The following is a 26,391-nucleotide window of genomic DNA, read 5'->3' as shown; positions in this document are numbered from 1 at the left end:
ATTTATCTTAAAAAGTTATTAGAATCTGATATCAGAATTGCAAAATTCAAAATGGTACGGATTCAATATGGCCGACACTTATCTTAAAAAGTTATTAGAATCTGATATCGGAATTGCAAAATTCAAAATGGTACGGATCCAATATGGCCGACATTTATCTTAATAAGTTATTAGAATCTGATATCAGAATTGCAAAATTCAAAATGGTACGGATTCAATATGGCCGACATGTCCAGGCAATGTAAGAAGTATTCGTGCAGCAACTAATTTAAAATAAATGGTTCCTGTACGAATACTTATTACACTGACTGTACATACATATGTATACATATGTATGTACTCGTACGTTTCCCTCATAGTTTTATTAACAATATAACACAGTCATTCTTCGTTTGTAATCGTCAACCAAGTAAGTCTTATCAACATAAACGTTCCTCTTCATTTATTATTACCGATCGACGAGTTAATTTCGAAATCGTGTCAACTGTTTTATTCTTCGAAGTCAATATCTCGATAAGAGTTTCGTTAACGTACGCGACAGAATCGAGTCTCGCGTGATTCTTTCTCCGTCGCGGGCGAAACGTAGGATCGATACGCGGGGGATCTTGATGTTGATTACGTAACGCATCCCTGCCCTAGAAGCGCCGCTGGTGTTCGGTACGCCTAAACCACTCCCTCCTGCTTCCACCTACACCCTCGTCACCCCCGACCGCTGTGACGCAAAGACGCAAAGTTACGTCATCATGGCAACAGAGCGCCGCGGCGTCGTGTTCCGTCCTCATGGCAACGCCGTTCCTCCCCTTCCCGGGTTACGTCCACGTTACGTGTTTACCATTAGCATCTCATCTAGCCAGTGCGCGTATTAAATATCATTCTCCCGATTCTTCTCCTACTTCACCGCGGGTTTCTCGCCGCGGCTCGCGTTTCCTCCGCGCGACTCGACCGCGAGCACCGAGGGCCACAGATCAAGCGAAATTCTCGAATTTAAATTTCATGTAACTTATTATTGGTTACTGGTGTTAGAAAGTAATTATCACTCAGTTATTCCCGTTTTTAACACTTTATTTGCCGGGAGCCTATTTATAGGGTTTTTAATTGCAGTATTTAGTTGTTCGAATTTATTTGTACGAGTCTAAACAAAAAATAAGGCACGGGGATTCGAACCCAGGATATTCGGATCCACAGTCGACCGCTTTACCTACGCGACCAATCTCGTACGTTTCGTGTTCTTATTTGACTCCTTATTGTTGGGTATGGGAGGCGCGGACACTACAATATTTAATGCGTCGATGGTTGTCCACTTACAATGTTCAGTTTTTGGAAACAGACTTGGCTTTCAATGTACCTAGCGACGATACCGAGGAATTGTTTTCAGCCTAGATTGGTACATGCTACTGTAGAAAATTCTTTCTCGAATTAAATACTGTTACTAAAGAACCCGGTAGATAAAGTATTAAGGGACTCCTTATTTCGACCAGAGAGTTAGGAGCTGCGATGTTGCTCTCAAGAAGACCACGATCGAACCGGGTATTTCGACGTCGGTGGAAAAAATGCAACGAAAACTATCGGTGGACTCTTGTCTCAGAAAAAGATCTGCTGACTTTCTCTTTCAGGTCATAAACTAACTCCAAGAGACATTTTCCAATGTTGGTTTATTTTTTACCGTCGGAGTCTTAGACTTCGAGTCGCCAAGGGCTCGAAGTATCCAACACTCAGAACTAATAAATATCGGGAATAAAATTCGTCACATTAGATTTTTAGCGGAATTGAATATTTTCTATTCGTCGCCTACTATTCGTGTAAAGTTTAGTCCGAAGGCAATCGCGATGAGAGTAACATACATAGCGACATACTCGTACGACGAGTCACACAACGAGTTGCAACGATAGTAGCATCCCATTTTCATCTTACCTAACGAATCGTCTTCCAACAGGTGACAAATAGAAGCGACGCTCGGGCGATTTATTTCAGACGTTTATTCGACTCGACCGTTACTCCCGATTAGTTTCATCCCGTCGTTAAAACGAATTCGTAACGATTCGGGATTCGCGATCGAGTAAACTGGTGTCCGATCGTCTCGAACTCGAAGTGTTTGGTTAAAAGGAGGACCGAGAATCGTCTACCGGGGCGGGGGGGGGGGGGGTGAGTAAAAAAATTGTATCATTGTGCGGTTGAGGTTGGAATTTACGTTTCAATTTATGGTTCGCCCATTCGTTGGCGAGGATCGCATAGCGCGAAGGCAGTAAAACTTGAGTGGTTGTTGCGGTTGAGCTTGAAATTTCTGTTGTAATTTATGATTTAGACGTTAGCTGGCCTGTTATCTTTTTGGGGGAGGACGGAGTTCGTCGTGAGATATTCTCTCATTCCACGAAAAATCGTATCAGGAAAAATTCTCAACTTTTTAGCGAACTTGTGCAATACCCCATTTAAGTACCAGTATCGACGAAAGGCTACAAAATTGTAGTCTTTGAGCTATAGTCTATTTCGAACATTCTCTATTCGACGTTAATTACGATCAGGTCAGAAAGGACTTTTCCCATTGATTAACTAATTCGTTCGGCGTTGAAAAGACGAGTTCCTTTCTGCGTTTCGTCCTATTGATTCGTGAACGTAAAATGTTCTATAGCATCTATTCGATTATTCGATACCCGAGCTGTTGTCATCTATCAATTCGTAATGCGTGTAAACGACTTTCCAGTGTCGGGATGGAAATCGTTAAAAGATTGCGAAAAAACCTTTACAACGTGTTGTCCATTATCTCTCAAGTTGTACACATAGGAACGAGCGACACTTCGTTTGCAATTAAAGAATGCAGGACCGGTTTTCCGAGTCCAACTATATACTTCTAACAGAACGGTGACTCACGCGTTCAATGTACAAAATGCTGAAATCAAAACCGTCCTGCCTTTTATTCCCGTGCGCAGGGTCCCTTTACATTTAAATATGGAAGAGGAGCTAGATTTACTCGTTATTTCACTACGGATGTTTACGCGAACTCGTGCTTTTAGCAAATTCAGACAAAGTATACACAGTATTGTATTTTATTGTTGGTATTTCGTATATTTCTCCGTTCATGCACATTATCGTACATTTTCACCCGGTGTTTATTAGTAATAGAAATAATTCCAAGCTCTATGGTAGTAGAAAACAGAAATTTGTTTGCACTCGAGGCTTTTTTTTTTTGTATTTCATTTGCTTTCTTACCATTCAATTGCCACGAACGCTAAGCTATCGAGGTTTCAGAATCAGGTCACCCTCAATTTATTGACACTAAGTAATCGACTATAATTATTACACCGACTGTACATTGACTTCGAAAATGAGATTTCTAATTTGAGATTTGAGAATCAGGTCATCTTTACCTCACCCGACAATCATTTTATTGACACTTGGAGTTCCAAAGAAATTAAACTTAAAGAAACATTATTGCTGATAGATTTGCTGCGTGAAAGCTAATAGCGACTAGGGATGGCGTGAAAAATCACTGTTAGTGATGGCGTTTCAGAAGCGGTTCATGTTAATTGTTATCGTTAGTGTCTCGCTGTCTCTCCTTAGCGGAAATTCAAGAAACTACAAATGAGTCAAATTTAAATTGTATTAAAATTATATTAACATTGCTTCTAGACCATATTATAATACCTATATAATCTGAGAACAACGTAATTCGTGAAAAGTGAAAAGTGAATGTTCTCTGCCAATCAGAAGCGATCACGAAGAATCACGAATCACTGTGAAAAATCATCGTGATTGAGAATGAACGTGATTGAATCACGAGTGATTCAAAAGTAGCAGTTCACGCCATCTCTAACTGCGAACAGTATCAAAACAATGCGGGAGAGATAAGCTAGTAATAAGTAGCCAGTAGCGTAATAACTTTGTATAAGTTACGCACTTTAAATAAATAAATAAATAAATGAATGAATGATGTCCACGTTAGTCGCACAAGGTCGGTCCCGAATTTCTGCGTCTAACGAGACATTACTGTATCATCATTTTTTGAATAAAAGTAAGAGATCGTTTATTTTCGTTCGTCACTCGAAATTCGTATTCGGATAAGCATTTTACTCGTACGTGGTTCTGAGGTATACCGCGTCTTTTTAGTTGTTCAATTTACATCCGAGGGATAAGGCGAATTCCTCGCGCAACATTGACTCTCAATTAAATGTCTTCGTTCGAGGTCCTCGCGGGTTCTATGGGGCGGTGTCCGTCCGCGAAACGACGATCGCTATACCGTGTATAAGCGTAACTGCCTCCTGGACCGCAGCGATAAGGGACCATAAATTGCCCTCGTACGTATTCCCGCGAGTTAATACCATCTTTTTTTTGGGGGGGAAACCTCGAATAACATTTTTCATATCGAGCCTTAAGACGGTGGTCTCTTTCCTCGCTTGCCGAGAAATATTTCCGTCGTTTATGATTTTTCTTGAAAAGTTTCCGTTTTATCATTCGCGGCGCTCGGTAATCGTTTCAAACGATCTGGAAGTTCCGCGACCGGCTGAATCTGCATTTATACAAACCGCGCTCGTGTTTCAGGTTAACAGATTGGATTACCCTGGTAACAAAAGTCATTAAACTCGTCGCGTTTGATTAATAATTGCTTTCGGAGCCGTGCCGTTTCTTTGAAGAAACGGACCGTATTCCGATCGAAAGAGGAAACGATTTCAATAATTCACGAGTACTCGCGACCATTGAATCTGCTCGATCAATCGACAGTGTTCCAGATGCGAGCATTATCCCCGAAGATGATTCTCCTTAACACGTTGATCGCCACGTCACCCATATATGGGTGACAGTGAAAGAACAAAATTAATTCTGAATGTTAAGTATCAACGAAAATAAATTCGAATGAAATTCTTAACCTTCGCTGAAGTTATAAAAATAAATACCACAACAAATGTATGATTACGTAGCTTCCAATAGTCCGGAAACGAAACTTAATCACAGTAGAAATTTTGAAGAGTATTAGTCTGGGAGTCAACGCGTTAAACGATATTTCGAATTTGTGGTGGCTATTCCTGTGGAGGGTACTCTCATCAGTAAGGCTACTTAGCAGACCCGTGTTTTAGATTTCGGAATGTTTAAAGGTTGGTCGGGAGTAACTTAACATACATAATTCAACAGTCTCCTTAAATGCACAAGTTTCTCTACGATAAATGGACAGTAACATGATCCGGGATCTCGATGAGACAATGCTAATGCAACGATCAAACTTTTTTATTATTACCGTTTTTGTTGTAAAACTGCTACCATCGTATTCCTGACATTTTTCTGATTAAAACGAGACCAAACACGACGTAATTCGCAACATATTTACTGCATATTGTCTCACCGAAATAATCCCGGTGTTGGCCGCCATTTTCGCATGTCGCTCCGTCCTCTTCTTCGTTCGCTGTCCTTCTCTACACTCGAAGTTCGTTGGCAAAACATTAAAAGATACAGTATCGACTGAAGGAGGCATGGAAAATCGGAGACCCAAAACATTGCGCTCGAGTGTTTTTATGTATTTACACTTGACTCGAGTCGAGCGTCGAACGTAGAAAAGGACAGATAGCGAAAGAGAAAGAGGCCCGAGAAAAAGAGAAACACTCTACAGAAGCGTATCAATCGGTGAGGATCATATTACACCGGTGGTCGGGGTTACTCGGGCAAAACTACGGGTAAAAGAAATATGAATGGGCCTGGTAGCGAGGGGGATGGGTATCTGAGAGACATACAGAGTAGGGATGTTCGATTCCGATTCGATTCTTTGGAAAATCGATTCTTTCGATTCAAACATGAAAAAAATCGATTTTTTGAATCGATTGATTTCGAATCGATGAATTTCTCAACCTCGCACTTTGGCTTTTTTTCTGCGTCAAACGAGAAAGCTTTGGATTAAACGCTCTTCATGCCGCAAGAAATGATAATCCTTAATATCGATGTCGTCGAAGACCGTGTCCTGTGATTTTTATTTCGAACCAACCCAAGACAGACCAAGCTCTAAACGACCACGTGTGCCCGCAGTATTTTTCGTTGGCCGATTACGTAACGGCCGGTCGATTTTATCAGAGCTTTCCGATGCAAAGGGTTACGTGGCCTGAATCCATAAAAGGGCCACGCAGGAAAGGGAAAGGACGATCGAGGCTCGCGTGCGAACGTTTTCGAAACGCGGTTGCGGAGTCGGAAGCATGCGAGGAAACGGACGCAAGATCCCGATCGCCACGAGCATGATCAGATGCGCATGCCACATGCGCAAGGCAGATGCGCGTTGGCATCGGCCCTGAAACGCTTCCAGCTTAGGCCTGAATTTGGCCAGCGTGTCACGTTCACTGCTGGGACATCGGTGGCTTTCACTCGCCGGCTGGATTCACTTTCAAAATTGAAGGGGCTCGTCGCTGTTTAACCTAACACGATTTCGATGGAAATGCGTACGAGGATTCCCGAAGCCGTGATTTTTGGGTAACTTTTAAGGAGGGAATATTTGGAGGGAATACCTTAACCGTTTTAACTCGGTATTTTTCTGTTTGATTCTTTTTACTCCCTGGACGGGAATCCCACCTTAACAAGGATTCCCTTCCTCGTTGATCGTTGCTTGCAACGTTCCAACATTTTACACGCCGCTCGATTCTTACGGTTTATTTTTCTACCCCGTACGAAATAAATTCGCGATTGACACTTTATCTACCGGGCTATTTAGAAACAGTCTTTGATTCAAACAAGAATTTTCTACAGTAACATATGTTAATGTAGACTGACAATAATTCCTCTATATCGTTACTAGGTACATTGAAAGCCAAGTCTGTTACCAAATACCGAACATTGTTCGTAGACAACCATCGACACAATAAATAAATTCGAAAAACTAAATACTGCGATTAAAAATAAAATGTTAACAACGATTCCCTTCCTCGTTGGTCGTTGCTTGCAACGTTCCACATTTTACACGCCGCTCGATTCTTACGGTTTCTTTTTCTCTCCTGAACGAAATAAATTCGCGATTAAGAAACGCGCAACGAGCCCAGACTTTTCCACCTAAGGTATACGACGGTGATTATTCGTAGTCGCGTAACGACGTCGATGAACGAGCATCGCGCGCTGTTGCACAAATCGCGACAAAGATACCGCGCATTTGTTTTCTTTCTCCATTTGCGAATTTCCACGCGATCGAAGAAGAGATATCACGAGGAAATATCATCCTCCGATACGTAGAAAAGTAAAGTACAATAGAATCTCGATGAGTAAGCGATAGTCATGTTCGAAGAAGCCCGTGAGTCACTTGACGGTATCGCGAGAAAATAGTTTAGAATTTCAATGCACCGACTCCAGAAGCGCGTTGACCTCTATACATAAATTATCCGATTTTCATTTCGCCAAGTGACAATGCATAATTATGGAAGCGCGCGTTACATAAGCGCAGGCCTGTCAGCCGTAACCGCGTCGATCGTGGCTCGAACGTTATCGCCAATTAAGGAATATGCATTATTTAAAACGGACACCGATGTTTCCCTGTTTTTTTTTTACTCGTCCCGGCTCCCTAAGCAAACAGCGTTAGAGACGTTACGCGAAAAGAAATCTCGCGAAAGAAATCTTGTAATACCCGTCGCTGTACAAGCGTAATAATTATCAGTCATCGGCCACGACTATCAATTTCCACTATAAAATTATGGCAGGCTTATTAGCATACTTTCACCCGATGAAGCAATCGGAGGTCAAAGAGAGAATGAACGTGTACTCGGTCTTAATTGAAGCCGCGATTGACAGTGGTAAGTGAAATTTCTTCGATTGGAATAGCTCGGACGATGGAGATTGAAATTACACCGGGTATTGCGATATCTTATGGGGAATTCTTATTCGCGATTCCATCAGATTTCTCGTACCCTCGCGCTAATTATATTCCAGTACGTACCAACAGACACGGAACAAAAGTCTAGGTTCAGGATTTTTAATCGGAAACTACGCTTAGTATTCTTCAATTACAAATTTAAGATAAATAGACGAACACAAAAATTTAATTCAATTTTAGCGAATATTGTCTGAAAATTGCATACCCGATCGACTGGTTAACGAGACGATTCCGAGTTCCGCTTCATTTTTCTTGCAACTTTGTGCTCGATGGTTAACGAAGAAGGTGTGGTCAAGCGACCCGAGGCAGTTAATCTTAATCTTATTCGCCATAATTCCATGCACAAGCATGTAAATCGGGTAACGAGGCCTCGTATGATAAATAACACCGTAAAATGCTTCCAAATTTTTATTTCTTTTTTTTCACCTGAATTTATCGTTCCAATTTCAATAATTAACGATGCGTTAATTAAACAACAAATTGCGATAAGAGGACCATATTTGCCCATTTTTATTTCTTTCTTGTACCAGAATTTATTGTTTCAACAATTAATCCACATACACACGCGCAACGAGTTATATTTCTGTCGACTATCTTTGTTTACTACTTTGTAAACAAAGATAGTTGACAGAAATATAACTCGTTGCGCGTGTGTATGTGGATTAATATATATATATTGAAATAAATAAATAAATAAATATTTCGAAATGGAGCAATTTCCATCCAGCGTAGCGCGACGATCCTCTTCGTCGTCGACCCTGAAAAATTGTCCCTGATATACATATTCGCCGAGACGCCACCCAGCCGGGGCGATAAGGGAAGGCACGTGTGAACCTGAACTCGGCATGATGGCTCGAACAGCGAAAGGATAGAAAGGGTTACTATATAGCCGTGTATGCGCGGTGCCGCGAGAAATCTGGTCGATGGCTGTGGGCGTAGTAACAGTTTACAACTGCATATCCGAGCCAGGGAAGTGTGTTGCTACTCGAGCTCGACCAATTGAAATGCGCGATCGCCTTCTACGGATCTTCATCGACCCGGTAAAACGCGCCACTTCGATTGCCTGTTCGAAAAAATATCGATACGAATCTCGTAGATAAAGTTTGGGGATTAAAACGACAATTGTAACGTTAATTTTTTCTTTTTTAATGCATGTAACTTGTTACACTAAACGGAGATCTTTCGCCAAGTATCGCAATCCGCGTGTAGTTTCTTTTATGCCCGATAAAGAGAAGCTTTTTATTCTGTTTTATAAGTTGCGCACGGTTACTTGGTCGACATGTAAGGTTAATTAGAATTAATAGATTGCGGACTACACGGATTAATGGCAAACGGGAAAATCATATGTTAAACGTATGCAGAATATATTACGCGCTTATGTGAAACGAAGTACTGATACCACTGTATTAATTTAATAAAATCAGTTATTATTTTCTGCGTGTGTTTTCCATGTAAATGTTTTCTACATTAGCGCACGTCGCAAATACGATCTGAATTTCCTCGGTCCGTCAATTCATTTCTTGTGTTCGAACTGGAAAAATGTAATATAAAGGAAGGAACAATTGTGGCAGGAATTGTAGGTCAGACGATTTTGTCTGCCTGCGCTGTCCACATTCTAATTACCTGGACCACTACGTTCTCCTCGACTCGTGTCTGATCTGGTTCCTCTGATTCTACTGTCTCTTAAATGTATTTCCATTCGTAAGAAATTCTATCGTTCAAGCGAACTATACCTGTTTCGCAAACTATTTTCTTTAACGATTGCTCGTACGTTGGAGCAATCAGTGCTGATATCCCAGGGAATTGATTAATTATTCGACTCTGCGTTATAAACGAAGGGCGTGCTTTATTCAGCCCATCGAGAGCAGATGCAAAATGCACACTTTATTTGTTGAATTATTTATTGTTCGATAAATGCTTATTTCATTGATCCGACAATTCATTAACGCGCGCTCTTTATTAGACAGTCGATTACTCGATAAACTGTGCATTTTATCACCTGCCTTTAACAGGCTCAATTAAATCGCACTAGTTATCGATCATTTTTACGTGTTTTGAGCATTTCATTTAACGAACAATAGGAACAATATTCTTAAAAAAAGTAATTTAATCGACCACCTAAAATCTGACCAACTGCTCTCACCTTGTACGTCATTTACGCTTGATACACGTATCGCGCGCTATTCTTCCGCGTAACGCGCATATTCGCGAATAACATTCATCATTCAAGGAAAGCAACGAGATTCATACGGGCGTGCGTCATCGATGTTGTTTAAATTTCAATCGATAGTGTACGTTATAGATAGTTCGTAGTACAGTAAAGGCTCCATTAATACACTAACTCGGGACTGAACTAGTGCATTTATAGTAGATTTCGTATATTAGATCGACTGGAGAGTAACGTCGTTTTTTCAATTTGAAATACTTGTTTATCACTTATTAGCTCATTGACTTTTATCGATCTGGCATTCAAAATTTGTACACTAAATCGCAAAAGGCTGTTGGTAACGAGGGCGATTACATAATTGATTAAAAAAAAGGAATTTAATAAAAATTTGTTTGAATTTAATGTAAAATAAACGACATTACTTTCCAGTCCACCTAATATTTTCCGAGGTGCTTAAGCCTCAAGACATACCTGACAAAGTTACATTTGCGAAATTAGAAATTCTGCGTTCTTAAAACCTGCCTAACAAAGATCCGATGATATTGTATCTGCGAACTTAGAACTTGAGTATTTTCGAAGATGCCCGACAAAGGTCCGAGGAGGTTGGTCATCTGCCTGACGCGAATCCTCGAAAATTCAGGCAGTTTAACCCTTTGCGGTCCTATGGTGAGTGAGGTTCGACAAAAATGTACCGAAATCAGAAAATTCGGACCGCAAAGGGTTAAAGATGTTCTCGCGTTAATCGTGGACGCGTTTCGGGTCGATGTTTAGGATCGATAGCGGTCGATCGTCAAGTAGAACAGGTGTTTATCCGTGAAAGTGTAAGGTGCGGCGTCGCGATGTTCGATGGAAGAGAACACGGTTAGGTAGGCTGGTTATGTAGGTAGAACGTAGACAAGTATCGGTGGCGTAACGAGAAGACAAATATGGGACTTGGCCGACGGATCGATTTAAATTATACTATTTCTTCCTCTTATCGGATCGCGCGTGGAAGAAAAAAAAAAAACGCAATTCGTCGCTCGTGGAAAAAACGCAGTCAATCTGAATTGCATTTGGGTCGACGGGATCGTGAGGTTTTTTAGAGCCTGATACTTTCGCAATCTCGAGACGGCTGGGTACTTGTAGAATAATTATTTACAATTTAAAAAAGTGTCGCGCGCATTGATTGTCTCTGAGAGAGGGATTCGAAGATACGGTGATACTTGAAAATTTAATAAATAAATTGAACGCTATGTCGCGTTCTATTCAGGAAAGCTTTTTTTTAACATTTTTGGAGATATCCAACTATTTTTACGTCAGGAGATAGCTTCATGCATACACACCTAACGTAAGGCTAGTTTTGGCTTTTCCATTTTAAAAGTACCCGGTGACCACGAAGCTATTAATCCAAACACCGGTAGCTTTTTTTATTTTTATTTTTATTTTTTATTTTTATTTTATTTTTTATTGAGAACGCCCAGTTTAACGACAATTACAAGACCACTTTTTATTCACCTAATAAAACATACAAAAATTTAGATGACGATCCTTCGCGCAGTCTCTTCATTGTTGTTATTAGGGATTTTTGTGGGATGGAACGACTGTACACACAGACACAATGTAATTGTCCGATAATTAATTCGAATTTATTATAACCTTTCGTTTGTACATATCAATCCGATAACACTTGCGAGACGAACGACAAGTGAAGTTAGCTGAATACAAAAGTTCATATACTCGTTTCAAATGTGTTCTCGACTGCGTATGTCCCGTTCATGCTAAACCCAATATTTAACTGTTGCATATACCAACATTCATAAACAATTTCTTGAAGTACCTCGCTTCTTAGGAACTTTCTGTCACCTCCTCTAACAGTGATCCCGTGGGAACCGGGGTATTCTAACAAAGATCACCCGAACTCCGCCGGTTATCGTTCACGCTCGATACGCGAGTTTGTTCAGCCAACATCCTTCGCCCTTTCTTCGATGCCTCGACTCTTTCCAACGCCAGGTGACGAAACGTCCAGAGACTCCCTTCGAACACCAAAGGGACGGCGAATCCTGTTGCATTCCGCGTTCGCGTATTCTTGCGGCGCGATACGCTTCCTCATCTTGTTACTACGTCTGTCGCGATTTTTCCGTCGCTGTCGAAAACGGTGAATCGACAAACACTCGGGCGGAGCGTTCGCGGATCTCTGACGCAGGGAACGGTTTCGTGCAGCAATGTATTTTTCATTTCGTAACGTTCGGTGACGCAATAGCAGCACTCCAAATTCCAATTAAACCGAGCTCGGGTCACGATCACGCGAAACAATTTCGACGGGCACGAAATGTACGCGAGGGAAAGAAAAATAGAATTTCGATAAGGCCTGTGAAATTTATTCGAATAATTTTAATGATTCAAAATCCGTTTTTGGGTCAGATAAACTAGCAAGGCTAGTGCATTTATTTATTTGATCTGAGCTAAAGCCGCCATTTCGGACTGTTTTTTTCGTAACAAAAATTCAAATTCAATCTCCAATTACTCAAGAATATATTACTTTGAAACCTAGATCCGGAAGTATTTATTTTATATCAACACTTCATCTACCGGGCTATTTAGAAACAGACTTTAATTCAAAAAAGAATCTTCTACAGTATCATATGCCCAATTTAGGCTGACAATAATTCCACCATACTGTTACTGGGTACATTGAAAGCCAAGTCTGTTTCCAAACACTGAACATTGTTCGTAGACAACCATCGACACAGTAAATAAATTCGAATAGCTAAATATTGCAATTGAAAAGCCTAAAAATAGGCTCCCGGTAAATAAAGTGTTGAAAAGAAATTCCAGAACTTCATGTTCCATGCGTCTCGACGGTAACCTCTCCTTAACGAGACATTACTGTATCTGCTTCGATCATTTGTCACCGCGTTACTCCAAAAGCGAAACCCGATCGGGCGCGTCCAACGTTAAAATTGATGGAACGAAAGAATCCAGAGACAAAGGGAAACAACCAAGAAACGTTTGGTCGTCGCTGAAACCGAAGAGTTTCACGCGTCAATCAAATCATTTCTCTACCAGACGGATAAAATTTCGCGTGTATCGAGCCGCGGCGATGGAAAAACGTATCTCGATACGGCGACACCGCGTTTCTGCGATGTTGCAAAATCGGGCACGGGTCAATATTGAATCGGCGTAGATTGAATAGCAATATCACAACGGCGAACAATAAAATGTTACGTAGGCGCGCGGTAAGCGTCAACAATACTGATACGGATCAATGCCGATACAAGGCGAAGTCGCGTTTCGTTTCGCGATTAGATAGAAGAAGTCGGTGACGAACGTTCTTAAATAACTGTGAAAAAAGTAATTCGTTGCAAGTGGAGCACGCCTGGAGAACCTTGATTAACCTGAACTACAAAGCGCCTGGTATCGCATTGTTCGAGCTAAGCAGAATCGAAGCGATTTTGAAGCGACCGAAGCTGCGATTGTTGGGCGACTTTCGTTGCATTCGAATAAATAGTTAAACAGGGTCTGCGAGTCGAATATTTGATGGAATATTCGAGTAGCAGTTTACCGAGAATTATTCGCTATTTTATCCTTGGTCAGTTTATTCGTGAATTGGAATTTCCTGGCGTATACAAATTTCCGAATGCGTGAACAAAAATTCTGGAAGCCTCGAACGATCCTCGCTTTCAGAAAATTGCCCATGCAATCACGCTTGTATGGAGCGTAATCGACAGCGGCGTTCCCGTATCGTGTACTTTCCTCGCGTTTCCCTTTTCTCGTCCGTTTTACCTGCACCTAATTTGTCAGTTTCCCTTTCTCCGCGGTCAGACGATTGCGGCCATCTGAATGTCGCCGTGATGGGGCCTATTTTGTCTCGCGATGCAACGTCAGAAAATTGTACGTTTTTTTTTTGTTTTTGTTTTTGTGATTTCGCGGAGAATACGAAGATTGCGAAGATTCGCTTCGTCAGGCATGCAGCGGCGATGATTGACGCGTAAGGAGGGAAATAAAACCATGAAAAACGCGTCCTTCCTCTTTACTCGTCTTTCAAGAAAATCGAATATTCGTGGAATAAAAATTTAATTCCATGATAACGCGATCGTAGCCAGTTTTATCAAAGAAAATCTTAATTCCGGGAAGGTAGTTTCTTCATTTCGTTTCGTCTTTGTCGACGGTCCCGAATTCGTTAACAGAAGTGTTCGAAGTATGCAAAAAGAAATATGTATTAACCCTTTGCACTCGAGAGGTGACTCTCAGTCATCACTAGGTTTTCTGTAGGTTTAATTTCTTTGGAACTCCGAGTGCCAATAAAATGATTGTCGTTGAGCCAAAGGTGACTTGATTCTCAAATCTCAAATTAGAGATCTCATTCGAGAAGTCAATATATAATCTTAGCATTCGTGGCAATAGAATGCTAAGAAAGCATCTCGAGTTGCTGGTAGATACCAGAAAAAAAGGCCTCGAGTGCAAAGGGTTAACGTCGATATCGATAACGTCGATTGATATTCTTTTAAATTATATAAAATTGATCTATTATCCCGACCACTGGTATGGAATTACCAATGCATACCAGTTCTCCGTCGCTGTTCCACTTTAACTCTTTGGAGCACGGTGGAGCACCTCGAAATTTTGCAATGGCTGCATGTGTATAGGTGTGATACCTTTATTAATAAAAATATAACAATTTTGTTTGATTTAAGACGCAATAAAATTTCTGTGTAACACGGGTCTATTTTATGACCTGAATTCCCGTGCCGCAATGAGTTGACAGCAAAATCTAGAAAGACTATAAATTTCATAAGGATTGCGTGCAAAAAAGACGGCATCTTTTTTCAATGCGTTCGAAATAGACGTGACACGAAACCCGGGTGAGAAAACTTTCACTTTATCTTCGGAATTATGTCAGACGACACGATGCGTCATATCGTCAAGCGTCCAATCGGATCGTCAGGCTCCGTTATCCGTCGGGGAAGCATGCGGTTCTTAATGTACGATGTATATTTGCGCAGCGCGATAGGAAGCAATGAATAGAAGCGGATAGATAACGCACGTTATCAAAATAGAAAATCGCTGTTTGCTCGTAAGAATTGATCCGTGGATCCGCGTTGTTTACTCAGTGAATACTATGAGCCCGCAAAGTTTTCAGTTTCACACGTTGCGAACGTCGACAGCAGACCCCCAATATTTCACGTTTAAAATTGATTTCTTTATTGAAGCATTTTTATTCGATTTTGAACGAAACAAGTTATTTATGTATATATTTTTACTTTTATATCGCGTTATCTAAAGTTAAGTTTTGCTCAAATATCTCCTGTTTCTATCGAGTTCTCGATCAGGCATGTTATTTAATACCGAATTAACCGCCTGTAATCCAGCGTGACGTTGAAATCACGAACCCATTATCTATATTCTTCGAGTCTAATTTAATCTCGTTATCGGTGGGTGTTAATTCCGCTCTCAATAGCATGGCCTCCGCGTTTGCTACGATTATGTACAAGTCTCCACACTGCCAGTTCAAAATTATAATTTATTACCAAAAAAAATGAAAGACTATCTAGAAAACTATCTATACCACGTCTCTTTCGAATCCAAGACAGATCGATCGAACGCGTATTTTTCTATCGCCAAAGTAGACAAGTTACTCGAGTGACTTTTAAACGCCCCGCCCTGCATTCACTGATAAGGATCCCCTGCAATATTGTCCTAAAAATATACCATCTACTGTAGCGCCGATAGAAATCGCACCACTCCTTAAGAATACAAATAATCGACTATGTTGAGTGTGTACATATGTACATTGCAACACGGTAGCAACAGTAAATGGTTTCCTTGTAACGAATCGTATTTTCTCCGATGCTAACCAAACTTTCAGGGACCAATGACACGGACAACTGTTACAAGGCATCGATCTCGATAAACATCGAAACGAATCCTATAGAAATTTCAGCGGGGATTCCCAAGTTATCAAGCTCGAACAAAATTCGATACACATCTAAACCGACATTAGGAGAGATTCCACGCAAACATTCCCATCTTGTTCGTTCTCAACGCCAAGGATAGTCGCGAATGCAACTACCTTTCGAGATTCGAGACGAAGTCGACAGCCTTGTCAGGGACCATCGAGGAGCTCCGCTCGAGGAAATCGGTCGTTGCACGTCTTGAACGTGGTGGCGCGACGTTTGGAACTCGAAGGCGGGCCACGGATGCTCGAAGCGGCGCGCATGTCAGCGTTGCCATGATCGCCCTGTCCCACTGACCTATATTACACGCGGGTACAGGTCCCGCATATACGAGTCGACCCACAACCGATGCTTCGACCGTGGCGTGGTCGGGCCAGGCCAGGTCGGCCGGTTGTCGTATTCGTTCGCTTTCGATCCAGGAAATCTCGACGACCACGGCGCTTCATCCGCCAGCGAAGCCAGCTGGAGGAAGCAGGCCGGTCGAACGCGGCGCTGGTCGTCGGGACGGGGTCTGGGGAACGGGGTAATCGGTGGTCGCGAGCTGCTAGGTGGGTGAAGCAGCTCCCGCAGTCAGTCTCTCGGTCGAGAGCGTGCGCGTTCGGTCGTCGAGCGGGAAGAAGACGCCTGGCGTGCGCGGTGCTCCTCGTCGACGACACATCGTACACGCGCACGGTGCTAGGAGTCGCGACGCTGCCAACGAGGCTCTGGACGAGTGATGGCACGTCTGAAAAAGGAATCTTACGGAATCTTACACTCCATCGGGAGTAATAATCGAATAGAATTTTGGCTTATTCGTGGAAGCTTCGACCTGACGTAAAACGTGCTCGATCAGTGATTGTACTTTTTATTGGTGCCGTGGGTTGGTAGACGTAACCGAAAGGTGAATAAATGTAACTATCTGGCGATTGTGTATAGCTTCGTTCTGGATCGGTCAATGCGATACATATTTAGAATCGAAGAAGTTACAGTTACAAAAATTACCAAAACGAAACTATCGAGTGGAAAGAAATCGAAAAGTCCTCTACCATGTTCCCATCCGATCATTCCTTACCCAGATACGAGCAAACCAAGTCGACTGATGCGAGTCTCGGGTGCGCGCCATTTGTATTCCAGTCAGCTGATCGCGTTGCTGCGCGGACGCCGGTGCGCGCTAGCCACGGCTCCATGCGTTCACATGCGCACGAGTTTGAACTTGTCGTATCTCTAAAACGAAGCCTCGGATTGCAAAATGGAAAAGGACTCGTCGATTCCTTCGACTGCAAACTTCATTCACGTTTAATCGTACAATTCAAAATGCGCGCGTTGGAGAAATTAACGAATGAAAAATATGTTTCGCGTTCGTTGCCTCGATCTCGTCGCGCGTAATTACGCGAATTTTGCCGATCTTTGTTCGGTCGCGGCGGAGTGGGGGTATCGGCGGCTCGAGTGGGGGAGACGGTTGACAAGGGGTAGAATGGAGGGGGAAGCACCGCGAGTTCGACGGCTAGCGGGAGAGCCGGGAGTAGTCGCGCAGCCATGAAGAGGGGAACAAGGAGCGATTCGCGACAACTGGGTGACGGCTGCGTGGATACGCGTCGCTAGTGATGCAAGGTGCTCTACGCGATAAGTGGTGACGTCGACACAAGCACCGGCTCGTCGCGCCGCGGGTGTGCTTCTTCGCGACCGCGTTTTTCTCTTCCTTTTTGTTCTCTGCCAACTCTTCCACTACTGTCCAGCCTTTTTCCCTTTTATCGTACCACACCTGATCAGCGATTGGCAAACTTTTAGCGGAACTACAGCGGCGTAAAACCGGTGCAAAACTAATTATTCGCGACTAATTTCGAGTTTTAATTTCGAGTTTTAATTTCGAGTTTTAGTTTCGAGTATCCGTGACCGGTACAATATATAATCTTTTTTACAACCATTGTTTTAACATGTTGATCACCACATGTGGTGACAGTGCTTTCCACTGAAAAACGAAAACTATTAATTCTGAAAGTTAGGTGTCATAGAAAATGAATTTAAACCAAATTCATGAATTATGATGAAATTACAATAATAAATACGATGATAAATGTTTGATTATGCAGTCTCCAATAGTTTAAATAATATTTCATTTTAGTAGAAACTTTAAAGAATATTTGTCTGGCAGTCAACGTGTGCTAACCATTGTTTATCGAGACAATGGAATTCTGACTCGTGTTTGAAAAATGGACAATAGGAAAATTGACCAGTGAATTAACGATAATTGGGTTTCGCACGCGGGAATATAAAATTCGAAAGAAAATAATGCATACGTGATCGTGGGTAATTTTTTCATTCATATTTTGGAAGCAAACTGAAAACGTTCGCTTATCGAGACCGCGCGAGGCCCGCATCTTCTACGTATTCGAAATGTGAAATTGTCTGTAATAACGAAAGTTTCGTTACGAAACATATCGCGATCGAAAAAGCAAAAATTGAAATTTTATATCGAACCCGTGTTCTATCTAGAATTTTAGTAACTTGTACACATCACGTGTTCTATCTAGAATTTTGCCAACTCTTCCCGAATCCCCACGTGTGTAGTGCTCAGTTGTTGGGTTCCGGTCAGCTGGTGAGAACACAAGTGCCACTGAGTGCTCGCGAGCCTGAAGTGTCCTGGAGTCCGAGCAGCGATCGCGAGGATGCATCTTGGAGAAAGGTAAGAACCTCCGTTGCGGTTCGATCCTGTCGATCGTAGAGATCGTTGATCAGCAAATCGCTTCGGAATTATCTCGTTGGCATTCTCGCGTGTTAGCAATGACGAACACCGAGGTTATTTAATTCGAAATGCAGCGGCTACGCGGCAGGGATTATTTAATGGGACGAGTTATTCAATTTTAGGTGCGATGCCATTTTTAGAAAGCGACTCTTTGGTTTTTAAAGCTGCGAGGTAGAGTTTGAGGATATTTCACTTGAAAGGCAGGCGGGATGTGTGGATTACATAATCCCGATTTTTCGAAATATGAATCGTTTCTTAATTTTGAAACGGATTGAAAGAGTAATTGGAGTAAAGTTAAGTTTACCACATCTGCTATTTATATACAATGGTATATCGATTTAACATGTTGATCGCCACGTCATCCATATGTGGGTGACAATGTTTTTCACCGAAGAACAAACAAAATTAATTCTGAATGTTAAGTATCAAGGAAAATAAATTTGAATGTAATTCGTAAACTACAATTCAGTTATAAAAATAAATACCACAATAAATGTTTGATTATGTAGCTTCCAATGGTCTGTAAACAAAATTTAATCACAGTAGAAATTTTCAAGAGTTTCAGTCTGACAGTGAACGTGTTAACAGACTGCAGCATTATCTTAAGGAGCTTCAGGATTTCGTTTTTTAATAAAACTACCACCTTAACCATGGCTGCTATCGAAGCTTCGTATGCTCGCTTTTCTTATTTCTCGAATTTTCGTACGCTGCACCACTAATTTATAACGCAAACAAAAATCCCGAAGCCCCTCCACAATTTCAATTGAAGTTTCCGCGCATTCGGTGTCAAATTAATATTCGTGTCTCTTGTTAACTCTGAATCTGTATTCGGTTTCTCCCATCTTTGATTACTCGTCGAGTGGCGAGTAGGTAAACTCAGCTGGGGGAAATCGGTCTCGCGCGCAAAAACTATTGATCAAGACCCGCTTCGACGCGGATGACGCAGATTCGAAACGCTCGAAGGAGCCACGGGGAACGGCCGCCGCGGCGTCGACGTCGACGTCCACGCTCGCACAACGGAAACGATCGTTTTTCTGGGGGCTGGTGTATCAAGGTCGGGAGTCGATCGAACGTTCTCCTCGGTCCTGGCGTCGCGTCGTTACGCGCGTTCCTCGTGGAAACGTTACGATACTCCCTGCTTTATTTCGCGTTTTTCTTTTTTTTTTTTTATTATCAAGGAGCTCGAGCTTGACTGGAGGCGCTTTCGCTCTTGTCGGGTGTCGCGTGAAAGGGAAGTGAAAGATAAATGAAAGCGTCTTCGTCGCGTGCTCTGGGCGAAGCACTCGTCATTTTAAACGAGCTTATGATAACCTTCGTGGAAGCGAATATACAGTGGGTGTAGAACTGATCAATTTAAAAAAAAAAAAAAAAAAACTATGTAAAATTGTAATTTATCAACTTACTTTTGATAAACAATGACATTCTACATATTCTCGGAAATGTATAGAATAGATAGAGCACAACAAAAAATAGCTATTTATGTAAGTTGCGAAATTAACAAGAAAAGAACAATTAATCGATAGAAATATTGTCGCAATAAGTATTCGCACGACTGTTTAATTTTTCAAACTTCATTGAAATATATAATACTTCCTTTTGATTTTATAATTATTGCAACTCTTCTAAGCATTAAATCAACTAAATTATTAATTATTCGAAGTGGGATCTTCTTCCATTCTTCTATTAGAGTCTTTTTTTTTTTAAAGTACTTTACTGGAAATTTGATGTTTTCTAATTCGTACGGAGCAATAAATTAACGTGTTTACGTTACAAACGTAAACGTTTACGTTACTCTACTCTAAATGATTCGTCATAAGAATCGTACAAATATTTATTGCTTCTATATTTTTACCCAGTTTTTGCATTTTTTTTTTTTGTTAATTTTAGAAATTATATTAACTAGTAAATGTTGTTTGAACTATATATATATATATCGTAGAGATTTCCAAGAATATGTTAAGTATCATTGATTATAAAAAAAAAGAAATTAAGAAAACTACAATTTCACAGAAAAGTTTTTTGGGAAATTGATCGGTGTACGAATACATTCTACACCCACTGTATGAAGATGAGGAGTCAGGCTCTTCCGGGTATAAAAGAATGCAACATTAACAGCGTTTCTAGGTTTCTAAAAGACTCTGAATAATTGCAATTTAGATAGAGAGGGAAGTGACGTTCAGAATTATTTTAGTTCCTCGTCGAAGACCCCTATCGCTCATACGCAGCGGTAATCAATAAACGTACGTCTGATTCGATTACAACGTTAATTCATAAAGGACGAAGCTTAGTCGCGATTAATGGAACAAAGAAAAGGTTAGTTGTGTTTACGGTCGCGGTTTGAAGATCACGCGATGCCTCGTTTTGGCCAGATGGCGTCGTTACAAACGTAAACAGCGGGCAACGGTGATCACGATTGCTCGCTGTTTGAACTTCGCACGTAGCCAATAACGCACGATTTTATTTTCTCGATTAACCTTGGACAGCCTTTAATGCTCGTCGCGTCGCGGCACGAGTATTCGTCGACCTTACTTTCGATTCTCGATCGAGCCCTTACTTCGTGCGCGTTCCGTCGCGTAAAATTAACGCAAATTAACCGCTGGAGCGTACGTCGGGAATTTTTTTGAACGATAACACCTCCTTTGGCCGGAAACGGCGTCGTGTACAATTACATACTACGGATGATGTGTTAGCTCGGACAAGGAATACAACCGTCTTGTTAAATATGTCACGGTACAAAATATTCACGCGTTAACACGTTGACTGCCACACTAATACTCTTAAAAATTTCTACTGCGATTAAATTTTATTTACTGGCTATCGAAGGCTACATAATCAAACATTTATTGTGGTATTTATTTTTGTAACTTCACCGAAATTCAAGTATTTCATATAAATTCATTTTCATTGATATTTAACTTTCAAAATTAATTTTTTTATTTCTTCAGTAAAAAGCACTGTCGCCCATATATGGGTGACACGGCGGTCAACGTGTTAAAATGCGTTGATATTATGTTTTCGAACGGTCAAATTCATTACTCGATTCGTATCAGCAGACTCGCGATGATTTTCAAATACTTCGAGTCGACTAGAAATAATAGTACGAAACGATAGAGATATCGAAGTTCGAATAAAATCCTACGAGAATGTAGATATCAAAACGTTGAATAGATCGCTCGAGACATCCAACGACTCGTCATTAATTTATTGCATACTTATCAATGCCGAGTGAAATTAATCACAGACGCGATCATCAATTAGCGCACACGAACGAATTAGATCCCGATCGACTAAATAATCGATTTTACTCGTTCATCGTCGATTCTAAGGCTGGACCTGTAAGGCAAAGCTTCGCGATCGCAAATCGCGTTAATTTCACCTGCCAGCAACGCACGGGTCCGATCGAGATCTGTCGCTGTGTTCGTTTCCTCGCGAACGCTACGACTTTTTCCGAGGGCGAGATAAACGCAAGTGGAACGACTTTCTGTCGTGCACGCGATGCTTTTGTGTTCACCTTGCTTGCCTTTTCTTTTTCCCTATTTTTTTTCGACATGCGTGTAGAATCCAAAGTGGACGCAAATCGAAAGTTGGACCAAAGTCGAATCATTTATATTAAACGCGACGTAACACAGATTGTTTACTCGTTGATTATTTGCGTTATTTAGAAATTCAGGAATCTCGTCTTTATTTTTCACAAAGTTTTCCGTCGACGACCATTTCGCTTCCAGAGAGGACGCGTTTGCGTAGGTATATAAATTCCAGCCGATTAGTTACACGTCATAAACGTGTCGGTTATGAGTTTTCTTTTTTATCGCTCTGTTTTTTGTGGCTGGCAGTTACGTATCAGCTGATAATTGAAATAATTCAGTGAACGTGATGGCGTTGAGTTATTCGCGGCTCGCACGCTTTTGCTTTCTTACTGGCGTTTCCCGTCGTTTATTAAGCAAATCATGCGAGTAGAAAATGATTATAAATTAAGGCCTTGTCGTGGAAACATCTCGGCACTGTGAACGCGTTACGATAAGGCCGTACTCGTTATCTAAGCCATTGCCGATCGTTTATGCGAACCCTCGTGCGCTGACAAATTCGAATCAAGATCGAGCTATCAAATCGAATTCGATCGTTAAGCGTTTACGTTATTAAATTAAATAATCCTTTTACAGTTCAGTTACAATTTTCCCTTTCAATTTTTATTTAGAGTATACGCTGGAATGTCTAAACACGCATACTGGCGCGTAGCGGTATAATCGCGATGCTTGCAAATTTTTCTCGGTAAATGTAAAATGGAAATTTTGTTTGCCGATAATTTTGCGGCACATTGTGTTGAACGTAGGATTAATTATTCATGCTGTTCAATGCGTTTTCGAGTGTCTATTTGCGCGCGGTATTAGATTTCTTCTCTTTTCTTGTTTCAGCGCATTGTATTCGACGGTGGATTAATTATTCATACAGTTCGGTGTTTTTTCAAGTATCTATTTGTACCTAGTATTAGATTACTTCCCTTTTCACGTGTGTTCTGAATTCAATCGGATCCCATTGTCCCGAATTCCATTCATCGGAGCGAAATTTTACTTGCCGCGCGATTTAACGAACTCGCTTCTGAAGTTCCGAAGCCGATCTATGCCCTTGGGTCGCACCGTCGATTCCATTTCAAAAAATTTTCCCGAATAACTCGTTCCCTTAACTCGATGGAAAATCGTTCGCGTGAAATTGAATCGACAGGGAATATTATTACAGGCTACGCTAAAATTATTTTAACAATTAAACGAAATGAAAATGAATGCTTCGATCTATGATATTTGTCGATTCTTAATAAAATCGATTTATCAAAGAAATAAATCCACGTTCCTGTCGCACGTAATAATTACCTAAATCAACGATTCGCCTAGATTAAAAGAAAACGACTAATTCTCCTAAATTAATTGGGTTTCGTTCACGATTCGTCGATCTCGCTTCCAATTCTTGGTCAATCTATGCTCGCGTAATTGTATCGAGACAAGTGCAATACAAACGAGTCCGTAGTTTTTCTTCGTTTCGTTGTCCACCATAATTACGATCATATTTTGTCATAGAAAAAATCCCAAAGCTCCCGTTGCAAAACCCTTTACCCGTTAAACCACTTTCGTAATCGGCGCCCCGCGTCATTCGGTCGGGAATTATTTATAAACGGTAACGGTACCGTTGGAAATTCCTTTGTCTCCATCAAAATTCCAATCGCGAAACATTAATTGCTTTCAATTAATCCCGCGAACGCAGCGAAGGATCTGCAAAAGTCGCACGACATCGGATCCAATTGTTGCGTTGGCAACCTACGAGCAAGGTAAAAGTAATCTCGTGTGATTCGTTGAAAAAGGAGAGGAATACAGGCCGACATTAGTAATACAATTGAACGACGGGACTGAAAGATTGAACACCGACCGATTGAATTACGGGTCGGCGAGTTTCACCGCGCAGATCGTGTCCTGTAATTAATCTTTACACGCAGCGTAAGTTTTTCAATTAAGTATCCGTCGATCCACCGTTTGTTGTGGAATATCTCGCCGCGGCATCGCAATTTTAATTGTCGATCCCAGTTTTTACTGCACGTTCACGGAGTTGATTAATAATCCTAATGCCATATTTATTTATTCCGAAAAAATTAGATTGGCATTTATAATAGAATCGAATTTTATTTAACAATTTCGATTTGAATTCTCATCGAACAGAGTTGAATAAAAATCCTAATCCCGTGTTTATTTATTCCGTCAAATTAGATTGGCATTTATAATAGAATCGAATTTTATTTAACAATTTCGATTTGAATTCTCATCGAGCAAACTTTCATTTGTTTATTCGTTATTCGAAGTTTTTAATCCAGCTAGAATTTTTACCCAGTCGATAAGAGTGCACCCGAAGTCCAAATCAGTCAGATTAGTTTAATATCGATCCGCTTAACATCATCTTTTTATTCCCAAGTTTAGATTGCAATTTTCTTGGAACGAACAGCTTTTCGAGGTTTTTTCCCGAGTAAGAGTTCCGCCCCTCGATTTTTCAAACCAATAAGAGCGAGGCTGAGGTTCGACAAAACCGAAAACAATTCGTCGAACATCAATCCAATTTCGCTCGAACGAAGAGACGAGGGAAATTCTCGCGTTGCAATCAGTCGGGCGGGACTTGACTGGCAGGACTAATTTGCCACACGTGGACGAAACACGCGCGTGCTTCGCCTCTTTTCCCTACCCTCCCACGCGATCATTCGACTGGCTTTTCTAGGCGTCGTCGACCATGCTTTTGCATCGATCTTTCAACGTTTCGTCGGGTACACGTTTTCCCTGAATTTCCCAAGAACTAGGATCACTCTTTAATTCAACATTTAGACAAGCTCGTTTCTCGCGTAAATAGTAAAAATATTGATCATTAAAAAACTCTCATTATCTGTATCACGAAGTGAAATTGAAATATTTCTCGCGACGTGAAAACAGTGACACGGTTCGATTAGATATTATGAAATCGTCTAACACCGAAATCGAACGCTACACATGACTGACGCGACGCGACAGATGTCTGCCAATTTGACGGAACCGACGAGTTCCACGTGTCAATCCAAGTCACTCATTTTCGTGAGCGAGCTTCCGTGGATTTACATTTATCGACGAGTATCCGTCACTCGTTCTTAGGTCCACCGTACATATTTTTCATTTCCACTGGATACTCTTCTGTCGCACAGTCGATATCATCGGTTCGTAAAGCGTGGAATTCTGACATAATTTATTCATAAAATTTTAGTTCGTAAATTGACACCGCGAATCGCGAGTTTCGATAATGATAATGAAACTCTGAATTGTACAGGATCGTAAAACGATTTCACGCGCGATAGATGAATGTCTTAGAAAGCAAAAGTGACGAGGAATCTAGAGCCGGGCATTAATGATAGACTTGTAAATTTACTACAACGACGACGCAGTAAATTAGGTACGACAGGTAATTACAACCTCTTTCACGCAAGAATGTCGTTTCGACGATTGTCGCTAGTTTCCTATGTAGTGTTCTTCAAAATCGCTTGCTATCTCGTACAAAGCACGTTTACAGCACACTTTACGGGCGTACATTGCGAACATACCGACGGTCGACCCATTAATAAAACAAAGACGATAACGACGGACGTCGCGAATACGCGATATTGTCTCGTTAAGTAGAAACGCGAACACCACCCGGGACACTTTATTTCACGAAATACGCGCTCAACTTAGCGTATAGCTTTTGAAATCTCTATTGAACTTGGCGTCGACGACGAAGAGTATCATCTCGTGAATCCTCGGACGCGCGTTTTTCCTATTTTCCATCAAGAAACCCGAAGTCGCCTGTCGAGCTCTCTAAACGTTCGAACTTGTTTTCTTGTATTTTTCCTGCTGCATCATTTTCCATAGAATATAGTTTTCCGCTTAGTAAAGTAATTTTGCAATTCACGTCGCGACGAGGACTCGCCGCGCTAAATAAAGTTCTAATTTAAAATTTTATTTCGAGTTGACCGGTGTCTTATACACGGTTACGCAACACAGAGATTGGATTCGTCCAGGACTGTCACTCGTAGACCGGTCGCTCGCGTGGTTCTTTTTTGGCGGGAACGCCGCGTCATTTCGATAAGCGATAAAAAACACGGGCAAAATGTGGAAAGAATAAACTATGTCGCAAGACGCGCATTAGCGTTTTTTTTCAATCTCGTCTGGCGGACCGAGATGCTAAGGTCAGCTTTCGCAGATCTGCTCTCGCG

General features: G+C 41.3%; 1 protein-coding gene across 15 annotated transcripts in view; it reads left to right on the top strand.

Annotated features, from left to right (window-relative positions):
* LOC128877508 (putative uncharacterized protein DDB_G0291608) overlaps window positions 1-26,391 on the top strand; it is a 143,763-nt gene that overhangs the window by 67,831 nt on the left and 49,541 nt on the right. The window contains exons 1-2 of one of the 15 annotated variants that reach the window (XM_054124854.1): window positions 16,510-16,802; window positions 18,433-18,584. The exons of 12 other annotated variants lie outside the window; for them this stretch is intronic. In XM_054124854.1, coding sequence (XP_053980829.1) covers window positions 18,568-18,584 — 17 coding nt within the window. In that variant the 5' untranslated portion in view covers window positions 16,510-16,802; window positions 18,433-18,567. Of the gene's footprint in view, window positions 1-16,509; window positions 16,803-17,495; window positions 17,513-18,131; window positions 18,585-26,391 lie in introns of those variants that run through there. 2 more of the 15 variants (XM_054124855.1, XM_054124853.1) reach the window with 2 other exon arrangements.

Source organism: Hylaeus volcanicus, chromosome 5 (assembly GCF_026283585.1).
Source record: "Hylaeus volcanicus isolate JK05 chromosome 5, UHH_iyHylVolc1.0_haploid, whole genome shotgun sequence".
NCBI classification, from domain to species: Eukaryota; Metazoa; Arthropoda; class Insecta; order Hymenoptera; family Colletidae; genus Hylaeus; species Hylaeus volcanicus.
The sequence above is the reverse complement of the archived record's forward strand: the minus strand, read 5'-3'. Positions and strand labels throughout refer to the sequence as shown.